At 33.4% G+C, this 13326-nt stretch overlaps 1 protein-coding gene across 22 annotated transcripts in view; it reads left to right on the forward strand.

Annotated features, from left to right (window-relative positions):
• The window catches only part of Vinc (vinculin), a 57752-nt gene that overhangs the window by 23523 nt on the left and 20903 nt on the right, over positions 1-13326 (forward strand). For all 22 annotated transcript variants that reach the window (XM_071886992.1, XM_071886990.1, XM_071887004.1 and 19 more), the window contains 4 exons: positions 8007-8487; positions 10819-10963; positions 11019-11441; positions 12907-13282. In XM_071886992.1, the coding sequence (XP_071743093.1) occupies positions 8007-8487; positions 10819-10963; positions 11019-11441; positions 12907-13282 (1425 nt within the window). The remainder of the gene's footprint in view (positions 1-8006; positions 8488-10818; positions 10964-11018; positions 11442-12906; positions 13283-13326) is intronic.

The raw sequence follows: 13326 nt of genomic DNA on the forward strand, positions 1-13326 counted from the left end.
CGGATATTCAGGACTGAACTAGATTTGAATTTAGACGGATTTATATAAAAAAAGAAATGGAGTAGAGTGTCGTCATCAAGGACCGAACTTTATTAGTTTAAGAACTGATATTCAGGACTGAACTAGATTTGACCGAGACGGGACTGCAGTCGACAGTAGACTATGTGTTACTCTATTGATTATTTTATATTTATTGTGGGGGATGCTTTTTTTAGCTCGCCCGTTTTTTTTTAAAAGATTGCAACCTGAAGAGCGAATTTTCTTTTCCTAAGCTGTTATAATTATTATTTAATTTTTGAGGAGGGAACATCTATGGATAAAATAAGGGTTTGCTCAGGAGTTATAGCCTATAAGTCTAATTTCTTGTTGGAATCAGAGTGGAATCGAAGAATCCTGTTTCAGGGGTGTCCACAGGAATTATTGGGAAGGGGAGGGGGTGCTTGGTATTTGGAATTTTTTGATTTGAGGGGCTTCTGCAAGGAGTTGGCAGTAGTCAGCCCCTCCCCCCATATTAAGAAATTTTTGCTTTTTACTAAAAAATTTAATATTTGAAATTTTTTTCCCCAAAAAATTTAATTTTCTGTGAATAGCATAGATTCAAAAAAAAATAATTCAAAAAATGTTATATTTGAATTATTATTTATGATTTCTCTTCTTTCTTTCAAAAAATTAGTTTTCTGTGAATGACTATGGATTTAAAAAAAATAATTCTTAAAAATTTCATATTTGAAATATTATTATTGATTTTTGTGTGAATAGTTTTTAATTTTTGAATTTAAAAAAAATCCAAAAACTAAGACCTCCCCAAAACCTAATCCTGCGGATGCCCCTGAGTGATGAGTGTAAGTCTTTATTGGAATTTAGGATAGACCTCCCTCCCCTCGTCAAAGCTGCTACCAGCAGATCTAATGAAACGTTGCTCTCTTTCAAAACATTATCCAAACTATCTGGGTTGACCTGATGATTTGGGATTTCTTTCTTTAATATGCACAAAATCCTCTCGATTAGACTCACTGCTAATTCTTCTCTCCTCAAGAATAAAATAATAATAATAACAGCAATGGAAAATAATAAATAAAACTTGCTACGTTTCCCATACTTTTTTTTTTTTTTCAAATAGGTTATTACTCACATGATGAGATATCAATGTATATTAATTTGTAAAATATTAAATTTTTCCCTTGTACTAAATATAATTGTGGCATACATATTTTTTTTTGTGCATATTTTACCTGTTTTTTTTTGTTAATATGTACATACCTGATATGATTTTAGTTTATTCACCTTTGTGGTATTTATTAGTGATAAGTTTCGGTCTGAAAATCCTAGACCGGTTTAAGATATTTATAATTTTCTAAGGCCAAATATATTTGGTCCTAGTTCTGTCTGGACCGGTAAAATAAGGAAGTTTCATTACATGGTTACAAACCGCAATCTTGGCGAAATATTGTTCTGGGATAGGATTATAAATCGTAAGGATTTTTAGCGTGCAATTTTTTTTGTTCATGCAACCTAGAAAGGGTTTTCTATTTTCTTCAACTTTTATCAATTAATTATTCTTCTTTTTTCATTCTTGCGAAGATAATACCAAATGGTCCATTAAAATATGAACATTTTGAATTTTGAACTTCAATAAGATATAATTTATTAATTAACTATAGAATTTAAACAAAATTAATACTATAAATAGATGTGTATCTGAGCTTTCTTAATCATTGATGACGCAGCCCTTGTTGGCAATGATGGCTTCCAGGCGGTGGTAAAAGGCCTGGCATCCACTGCAGATGTAGTCGTCTGTTATTGCGTCTTGGTGCCTTCGGGGGTCTCGGTGTTTGGATGATGGACACTGCAGGTCTTTCTCTTGATATTTACCCAAAAGTTGTAGTCGAGGGGTTACGCAATAGGGCTATAGGGCTTAAAGTGTCAAAAAATAGACTAAAATAACTCAAAAGAGTTTTGCAATGGAGGAGATAGGTGTCTTTCATTGCTGATGTCAAAAGTGGCCTCTCACCCACTTCTTTTATATCTTTCTGGACAGTTTTGTGACTGTCTAAGTACTTTTACTAATTATTTTACCCTATTTTGAAAATTGAATGGTATTATCGAGTAAGGAGCAGCATAGTTTGTATACTGACCACTCTCAGTAGATATTTGCCAGCATATACTATAGTAATTTTTTTACAATTTTTCTATGAGGAATGTTTTAGAGCACATAATTAGCTGTGGATTGCTAAGAAATACATTGTCCTAGTTGTCACCATGAGTACACAATATGAGATTGAGATTTAGTATGTCTCCATGCCTGGAAGACATACTAAATCGTCTATTCTGTGGCCTAGTCTGCTCTCCGATGGCTTTTTGCGACAATCCTGCACGGAGGAGCCCTGCTATCTCATTCCTTTTCTCGTACTGTGTGCTCATGGCGGCGACTATGACAATGCTTTTCTTTGCAATCGACAGCTAACTATAGGTTTACAACATTCATCATCGAAATATTTAAAAAAAGACTCTTAACCTCTCGAAATTTACATAATAGAGATGAGTAAATAATAACGGTTGTCTCCCTACAATTCTAACTCTGCAACAAATCTCAGGGTTACTCTTTGTCTTTTATGACCACACACAAATGTTCAATCCGGGTTTCTAAATTATTATATGTAATAGTAAAGGAAGTTGACTCATTAGGAATTAAATAATAATGATAACAGCTCATGCAAATAAAAGACACTCCTCAGTTTGCTAACTCCTTCAAAAGGGTGAGCTTAAAATATGTTATTGATTAGCTTCAGGTTATAATCGAAAGTCTTGTTGGACTCAGAGTATAAATAATAATCAAAAATGGGGTAATTTTTTTATATATATATAAAGAGTGAGATTTTTATTTATTTCTTTCATATCACATAAATAATACGTCATGATAACTAAGCTACCCTTGATTCAAATTGTCGGTGTTATTATGTTAATTTTCTTTTTTATATATACCAGATGGTCTGTTGAAATCTGACTTACTGATTCAAGGATTAAGGATGTTTGAGTTATTGCAATTAATTTATACTTCGAGACATTACAGCATATATAATAAGTTATAAAACAAAATAAACCTGAGCTCTCTAGCTTGAACGTGATCGACGAATTTCCATTCGTGGACTCCAAGTAGTTGGGCGTCTCCAGGACGACAACTGTCTTCGCCATCAACAAGCTGGAACGTTGAAGAGGAAGAAGGTCTCTGTCAAAAAGGTGGATCTGGAGGACTTAAGGAAAATAGTGTATGCCAATTTCCTCAAGTCTGTGATATTCCATACAAGAAATCTCGAGGGTTTCCATCAGACTTTTGACCCCTCCATAGCTCTGACGCCACTCCCTCAACTTCATCTTTTGGGTGCATGTCCAGGGGGAAGGCCTTCAGTGACCTTTATCCAAAAACCGAGGCCTTCAGCTGCCGCCAGGCTTGCTCCCAAGGGCGGCTATATTTATTATTAAAGAACTCAGACACACATTTATTTATAGTATTAATTTTGATGATATTCTATTGTTAATTAATAAATTATATTTTGTTGAAGTTTGAAATTCAAAGTGTTCATTTTTTAATGGACCACTCGGTACACTGAAAGTTCTTACGACTTGCATCCCTTGTCTGGTATATATAGGTGGTTTTTTTTTGTTTTTTTCACTCCATATAAACTTTGCACTTTACTACTGAATATATGTTGTTAGTTTGGAGCTTTAAAAGCCAGATAATTAATTACAAATATCAATATTTTTGCATATTTTACCTTTAACGTGAAATAATCAACGAAATAACTATCAAGTAAAGATAATACCAATCCTTATTTTAAACTCGATCCCAAGTTACAATATATTTTCATTATTTAATTAATAGGATGCTTTTAGTAAGCATTTTATGCCTTGTAATAACAGATATACAGTTTTGTATTTAAAGATTTCAATCTTTAAATAATACATAACAAATTCTATATTATACGTAATATGACATTCATGTACAAGAAATACCTCAATTTCGTGCTCTGTCAATAGTTTGCAAAATAGATGAATACAAAAAATCTTGGTTTTTCGATTAAATTGTTGTTCAACTTTGTTTTATTATCTATATTTAAGAATTCAATTAAAAATTAAATTTTTTTAAATAAATGTAAAATTACATAAGAACGTAATTTACTTTTTAAATATTAAATACAGAAATGAATTTTACACTATAAACTTCAATAATATTGTTAGGAAATAATACACTTAGATAGTTAGTTATATTTCAATGTGGCCAATAATCAAGAGATGTGTGGCACAATTTCATGCATACTTTCACTTATTTTTTGTTTCGGTTAAACGGGAGCTTTCGTTGTTTTTTTATCTTAGAATGTTCAAATATAGTAGGAATTGCATTATGTATCAAACACCACCGTCCTTCTGGAGACATCCTGCAGAATCATAGATTCTTCAGGGTGAACCTGAACCGAATAATTTCAGCATGAGCAACATGGAGCCCAGTGGCTTCTACTCATTGTCCACTCTTTCTCTAGAGTCCTTTAGTTTTTTTCAAGCCCTTTCTACAAATAAATTTATTACATAGAGAAGCTGATTTATTTACACTCTTTTTGTTATCTATCTCTCAATATTATATCAAGAGATTTATTCATATAATATGAAAAAAGAATAAACTTGATCACCCTAACAATTTGAATTTGTCGTAACGTTTCGTTATCAGAGCTTGGAACAGCTATGAGCTAAAGGAATTAGGCACAAACATATAGTCAAGCCATATAGAGTGGAATTACTCCAACTTCGATCCTCAATTCTACTCCGGTTCCAAAAAGGACTTACACATATAACCCCCGAGCAAACTCTCACAGTTATAATCTCCATTAATGATGACATGCAATAATCATTACTCTTACTATATTTGTACTAATTTTAATCCAAACGGAGTAAACAAAGTGCAGAAACCACAGTCTGTGGTGGTCTGGAGGGGCATGACCGAGATAGAAAAGTCCCCTTGGTAGTTGTACCGGCAGGAAGAAGATCAACGCCAAGGAGTACATCAGCACAAAACTGGATGCTGCCTGGGACTCCATCTCCGTGGACATGGGTCGTGCAGCATACAAGTCCTTTCTAGAGAGACTTCGAACTGTGGTCAAGGCTAAGGGTTACCATTTCGAATGAAAGTTATGTCACATGTTTTTGAAACTTATTTCTATAATTATAGGCAAATTTTGTAATTCCTTATATCATTAGTACTATAATGAGCATTTAACAGAACTGTCCGTGGACCCAGTATATTTTTTTGTAGATGTTTCAATTTCTTCGTCTTTAAATGCATTATTTTAATTACATCATTCGTCATTTTAATTCGTAGCTATTTATTCATGCTATAATTTCTTTAGATCTATTAAATTAATTATAAAAGTCATCAAAGTAGACCTAATAATAACCCAATGATATAGAACATTCATGTAGACAGCTGTCAACAAAATACACTGTATTTTATTGGTGTTAGTGAAGTAAAGCCTTGGTAAAGGGTACAAAAAAGAGAAGCTCTTTCAAACGAAAGGTATATACCAAGTGGCAATGCAATGACTCTGTGATCAATTTTGTTCAAAATTAGCTGGCTACATGAGTAGTTTTTGTTTTGAGGTAACCCCGTGATATAGACTTTGAAGACCAAACTTCTGTTAAGGATAAATTACATTGTCTACCCTTTGTCATATTTTTATTTAAAAAAAAGTAGTTATTAGGTTTAAATACACAGTTATATTAAAAATCAGGCCTGTGAAATTCAAAAGTCCCAGTTTTTAAGAAATTATGTAATTCCAATATCAATTCTTCTACCCTATTTTTAGCGGGGGTGCTTGAGCCTTTACTTACAGGTGTCTATTATTAATTTATGGAGGGGATGTGTGTAAAGAAAAAACTAAGTATAGGGATTAGAAAAGAAAAAGGTTGATGCGTGTGCTCCTTATTCTTTTTTGTTCATTATTTAATAAGTTTAACATCTCCCTCTAAAAGAAGAATTCTCACCCTATTTTTATATTAAATTGATTTAAGACTGCATAATAAAATAAATATTTATTAATTTAAATAAAATTATAATATTTCCCTACACTAATTCTATTTTAAAGGTAGAAAGTTCTCCTTCCAAATTTATTATTAACAAGCGTCTTAATTCAGGAATACCATCATCTCCCGCCTTCCCCTCGCGCTCTACAAACCCCCATCTCCTGTTATGCCATTCTAGTAACTTCTCAGTTCTTCTACACCATTTGTAGCGGGGTGCTTTAGTCTTCCCTTTCAAGTTTCTAGTATTATATGGTCCACTAAAAATCATAAGGGCCTCATACCTATCTAGGGCTTTCAGACCGAAACGCAAGTCTAATCAACATAGAATATACATGATTCATTCTACCTTTTATAAAGTTTATATATTTGACTTCCGAATGCAAATCATAACTCGAATTATTTTCAATTTTGTGGCCCATGTCTTTTTTTCTATTTAAACTGAATGCATTCATACTATCAAAAGTGATAATTATATTGCTTACCTCATGTAATATTTAAAGCATTCAATTTATGTAATGAGTTCGGGAATTAGTATTTAATACTATTGATAACTATACAAGTTCAACTCCTTACAAATAAAGTCAAGCTTTCCTGCTTTAATATATGTACCTTGTATACCCCTTTAGGGTTAAATATTGAGAGAATATATTTAAAGAAGCGTGAAGGGCAAGTGTGTATTTTATAACCTTGTTAGTGTTGGGTTTCAGTCTGAAAATACTTGATCTGTCCGAGACCGTTGGGATTTTTAGCGAACTAATTCCCTCCTTTAACAAAGTTCAGTCTGAACTGGTCTCAAAGTAAATTAAACTTTCATCTCATTTTTTGGTTGCAACTTGGTCAATTCCCCGATTCGGGACACAAAATTTGAAGTAGCTTGCCGGAATTACGAAAAACGTGATTTTTATTAAATCAAGAAAAGACAAACCTAAATTAATTTGTGTATGTTTAAATACTTTATTTAGCCTTATTTTTTATTCAACAAGTCCTTCTTCACAAGCCATAACAGCCTACATATGCCCAAAGCACAGATTTTTGAGGATGAAGGTCGTGTTCATGGCGTACCACCCTGTCATGATGGAGACAAATTCATATTTAGATGAGAGATGAGGCAGAAATTCTTCTCCTAGAGGCCTCAAATGTCCTCCACTGGCACGCTTTGCCTTTTTTGTTGTTCCTCCGACATTTTTACAATAAGAGATATGAGATGAAAACAAATTTTGTTTATCTTGGTTTCAGCTCTCGTTTCGCTACATAATGAAACCTTGTAATAAAAAATAATGGGGATGCAATCATAACTAAATGCTACTGCGTGTTTTGAGTCCTCACTCTGTTGATCGGTCCCATCGAAAAGTTTAATTTCACCGGATTCTATAAATGGATTCTTGATAATTATGAAATTCCTTTAAATGACGTCATATTAAGTTAAATTTGTTGCATAAATCAGGTGGCTAGTGGAGAAAGTGGGTCCACTATTTGAAAATGATTACATTTCTGTCTACGATCTGAGATCGCCGTCTGGACCAAAGTATCAGCCTAGAAAAAATAATACAAGACCGAACCGGTTTACAATTTCGGTCTTGGACCGAGTCCCAACACTATTTCTTATATATTCTATTCTATTGAATAAATAAATATTAAATCAAAAGATTTGAGTAATGCGCGGCTTAAATAAGAGTCTTTAAATTATTGTACTTATTATTTTTGTAAACTCATTTATTTTGAGCTGATACAAAAAGCGTTGTGTTTTCTTTCAAAAACTAAGAAATCCGCACGTTCCATTTATTTATTTCCCATATTTTGAATTTCTTTTGACATTTGAGCACCTCAATGATTCCCCCTCCCCCTTGTATCCTTGATATTTATATATTCAACAGAATGCTGATTATATTTAATTGATTATATTTTATTTTTTTCTATATCCATGTTACAAATCAAAGGTGGGAAAGGAACGGATGAAGCTGGAGAGAACCGAAACTACCTCGCGGGGCGAATGTCCGAAGAAGTCTCAGAAATTGTTCGTGTTCTTCAACTCACAACCTATGACGAGGATGAATGGGACTCTGATAATCTCACCGTCATGCGTAAAACACAAGCCGCTATTGAGTCCAAAATACAAAACTCCCGTGATTGGATTCGGGATCCTTCCTCCTCAGGGGGTGGAAGTAGTAGTTCTTCTTCCCTTGGAGAGAAATCCTCTAAATTGATTCTTGAGTTGGCGAATAAGATTGCAGATCGGAGTTTACCTGGAGATGCGGAGCATATTCGGAAATTGAGTGGGGATATACGTTCCATGACGGATTCTTTGAGTGAATTGAGGACTTCTGGAGAGGGAGGAACACTTCAAGCCGAGATTTTGGCTCGAAATATCGATTCACGACTTAATGAGCTTTCTACAACCATCAGTCAGGCAATTAATAGGTAAAGCGGGGAAAATATGAAAGACAATAAAGATCGACGACGAGTCACCCCAATATTGTAAAGGAAAGTTACATACATTTTTTGAGCAAGGAACTTAATTCTGTCTTGTATTTATTGTTAAATCTTGACTTTCTTTTTTTCTTACATTTTTAAACAGCCGAAAACCTCATCATCTGTGAGTAGCAAAATTAAAAAGAGATATTGTATATGTATATGTTCAATAGACACTAGAAACACGCATGTACAAAGTAACAAATGTACAAAGAAAATATCATTTTTGGTGCGTCAACATACAAACAATCTTGAACAAAAAAAAAAAAAAGGAAACAATCCCAATTTATGCTTTTTTTACATCATACAAGTGAATATTTCATTTTTTTTTAAACCTTTATGTGATTAAAGGTACTTAAATTAGCCACAATATGGACCCTCTCTACCATAAAATACATCAACTTCTAGGGTTGTGTCAGGCCTTATTTAGGACTGAAGAATGCGTCCCCCTCCCCCACTTCAGTCTCGTTTTAGGTATAGTTTAACAACTTTATTTGATTTAAGAGACTTATATTGGACCCGATATGGTCGTCAATTTGCAGCAGATGATCCAAAAGTTAAATATGAATAATTTATTGATAAAAGGTAGGAGATAGTTTGTCGAAGAATACAAATGAAGTCCACACTCAATTTTGATAAAAGTCAGTATTGTACAGCCCAATATTTCAATGATTGGGGATTTGTATTCAAATTACGTGGATGACTTTAGATACCAAAGAATTATAGTTATAGTTTAGAACCTTTATTTGATTTAAGAAACTCATATTGCCTCCGATATGACCCCTTTCAACCATCAAATCCATCAATTTCTCTTTCTTTTATTAGGAAAATCAATTTTGCCTACTTTAAAATGGCACTTACGAAACACCCATGAGATAAACAAGAATAATTTATTGATAAACATTGAGTCTAATCCGTCGTTGAAGCCTAGATATCCTGGAGTGAGTGATAAATTGTTGTAACTCAAATATTTACTGTTCATAATTAAGCTTGGAAAACTTCATTTTTTCATTCTCAATATGAGTATTTTTCAATTTTACCCAATAAATGGATCTGAGAAGTTCATTTCAACAGTCTGAATTTACCTGTTTCATTAGTATTAGAATTATAGAGAATAACACACTAACATTCGTAATTTTTGAGTTACGACAATTTGGGTCTCAACCCTCGATATCTTATTCCTCAACATAAAGACAATCTAAAACAAAAAGAAAGAGGAATGGTTATTTAATATTTGATCGAAATATTTGACTCAATTATAAGGCGTCGTATTCAAATTTGTGGTATGAGTTCAAGTACTTGAGAATGTCAAATATAGTTTAGAAACTTTATTTGATTTGAGAAACTTATTTACCTGATAATGCTCATTTCAAATACATAGAATCTATCAACTTCTCAATCTTTATGACACAACCAAAGGGTGAATAAGAATAATTTATTGATAGAAATTGAAGATAGTCCGTCGTCGAAGAATACAAGAGAAGATAAAAATCAATTTAGCTTGTTTTTGTGTTGACAGACCACATATTTAAGTCAATTATAGCATACATGTTCAAATTAATTGGATTAGTTAAGATACCCAATCATTTTAGGTATAGTTTAAAACCTTTATTCGATTTAACAGACTTATATTGGCCTCGATATGGCTCCTTTCAACCATAAAATCAATCAACTTCTTATTCTTCTATATGAAAATCATTCTCACTTGTTTTTGGGTTTGACGGGCCACATATTTAAGTCAATTATATTTATGGCATAATTTAAGATAATCAAGAATTTAGCTATATTTTAGAATCTAGCTTTCATCATTGTAGAGACTTAAAGTGGCCCGATAGGGTCCCCTTCAAATCCATAAAATATATCAATTTCCCAACCTTTTATTGTGATAGTCAATTTGTGACACTTCCAAATTGAAAATAATTTGTCGTTAGTGAATACAAATGAAGTCCACACTCAATTTTGAAAAAAAAAAATAATCATTCATCTTGCTTATGTGTTAACGGGCCCATTTTTTTATTTTTACTTTTTTGAAGGATGAGATATAGATTCACATATTGAGCAACGTTAATTGCTTTGAACTTTATTAATATTATATATTTTAACGAGATGTTTTTTAGCTAACTAAGCCTGTAGAGTAGTAATATAATACATTTGATTTACATTGTACTAAACAATACAAAATGTTAGAAAGCCGTAGAATGCAATGATAATAAATTATCATTCATCTAATTCTCTGTTCCTCATCATTTAAATGTTTTTCCTTCATTTTAATTATTAAAGAGTGGAAAAATCCGGGATTCAACAGCCCGCACCCACCATCAGTGGCAAATTAGAGCAGGCAAGAAGATGGTTAGAACAACCCGGGGTTGATGATCGGGGATTGGGTCAACATGCTATAAATTTAATACTAGATGAAGCTCGTAAGGTAAGGTTATAGCGGATTCACTCTCAAGGTCCCTTATTCCATGTTTTCTATTTAGATTGCAGAATTGTTACCCCCAAATCAAAGGGACAGTGTACGCAGTCTTTGCATAGAGACAGAGGACGACATTCGGGATCTTAAAGACTTGTGCACAAGTGGCTATGCTGGCTCGTCACGGGCTCAAAATCTTGCAAGGCAAATTGCTACACGGTTAGATGCCATTAAAGACGCTATTCTCTCCGTTCTGGTGGAGAGAGTTGTTAAGGATTTCATGGACGTGGGCTACCCTCTTAAAAAGTTAACGGACTGTGTTCAAAATCCGGTGGGAGCCTCCTTGGATCGTGATCGTATCTTCATTGAAAAATCAGATAAATTGTCTCTGTCCTCTGATAATATTGGAAGGACTGCAAAAATGGTGGCGTTGGGGAATGACTCTGGTAATAAAAAATTAGCAGAGGGTCTCTTGGCTGCGGCTAGTCAGGTAAAAAAACAACAACAACAACAGTAAAACATTGACCTTATTCTTTATTGAAAAGAACAAAATTCATATTGAAACATTGTGGATTGAAATAGATTTTACAAGAGTTTATTCTTGAATTTGCAAAGAAAAAAAAACACACATATTCTTAATATTCTGTTTAAATGCGGATTAAATTATTATTTTTACAAATTTCCTCTACTTTCTTTTTCTTCATGTATGTTGTAGAATACTAGTGTTGGGTCTCGGCCCGAAAAACCTAGAGCAGACTGAGATCGTTATGATTTTTAGTGGACCCAACTAGTTCACTCCTATAATGAAGTTCGGCCTGGATCGCTCTCAATAAAAGTGAGAATAGATCACAGTGTCACATTGCCAATACAAAGATATAGACGGAATTTTGTCATCAGCTGTCAATGCGCCTTCATAATGTCCCCTAAGGAGTGTTCTGAACGTTGATTAGTCGGATTAGAATTAGGCTGTGGACAAATATAAATAATAATTGAATATTATTTCCATAGTTGAGAATAATTGGTAAACTAACAACTGATTTGGGGCATTTTTCCTGTTTCTTTTTGAAGGAGAGATTGTGAAATACAAGACAGTTAAGGACTTGAGATTGGTCCAAAAGAAAACCTCAGTCTGGACTGGTGTTGTGTCCGTCCTTATTTATTCAGTCTAGTCTTAGGACCGGTCCTTAAGACCCCCATTCCTTGGGACCGGTTCTCTGTCCTTCGATTTTTTCTTAGAAATATCGATGGTTTATTAGGATCTTTGAAATATTTATTTAGATTATTTCACATATCAGCGAAAAAATATTATTTTCTGGATTTTTTGGGGTGGAAAAAATCAAAAAATCCATAGCTATTCAAAAAAGTTTCAAAAATTATATTGCTAATATTAATTTTTGAAAAATCCATGGCTATTCACAGAATTATTATTTTTTAAATTTAAAAAGTCTAATTTTTTTTGGAAAAAATTATAAATCCACAGCTGTTCACAAAAAATTCTATATTTTGGAAAAAAAAATTAAAAATTTAATTTCAAATATTATATTATTTTTTTTAAATCTGCTGCATAATTTGCCATAATCACCTTTTTTATGAAAAAAAATTACTCCTATTTTCAAGTAAAAATTTTTATCCTGACTAAAAAAGTTCTATTAAAAAGCAAAAATTCCTTCATTTGTGAGGGACTACAGCCCCTCTTGCCCATCCCCTGCTAACGCCCTTGGATAAGGGAGAAAATATGTCCACGTTTTGAAAACGATTAAATTTCGCTCTAGAGTTCGTGAGATTGGGGTTTCGGCCTAAATATATATCTAGAAAAATCATTTAAGACCGAATCGGAAATAAAAACTAGTAGATACGAACTTTCTTCATTGTTGTTCATTGAAGGGTTTAAAAGCAAATATGTTTATATGTACCTACTTACATATACACATATTTACAGATTCTTACTCTTCCAGGTTGAGTCCCTTACCCCACAACTCATCAACGCAGGCCGGATTTGCATGGTTTATCCTGAAAACGCTGCAGCAAAAGAACATTTCGAGAATTTAAGAAAGCAGTATATTGAAACAAACGATCGTGCAAGAGCTCTTTGCGATGATGCTGTTGATAGTAGAGACTTTGTTGCAAAGTCGCTTTCCGCGATGGAGGCCGACGCCCGTCGCTGTGAAACTTGCGTTCGGGATTCCAATTCCTTGGGCCTCGTGGAAGAAGCCATGAATATTGCTCGTTTAGCAAACCGCGTGTTTCAAGTAGCCCATCAAGAGGCGGAAAATTCAGAAGAACCTGCTTTTATTTCCACGCTTAATATCTCTGCGGAAAAGCTTCAATCTCGTAAGGAATTACTTTTTTGCCCTTTATTGAGTATTTTATTTGTT

This window comes from Lepeophtheirus salmonis, chromosome 3, assembly GCF_016086655.4.
Source record: "Lepeophtheirus salmonis chromosome 3, UVic_Lsal_1.4, whole genome shotgun sequence".
Taxonomy (NCBI): Eukaryota; Metazoa; Arthropoda; class Copepoda; order Siphonostomatoida; family Caligidae; genus Lepeophtheirus; species Lepeophtheirus salmonis.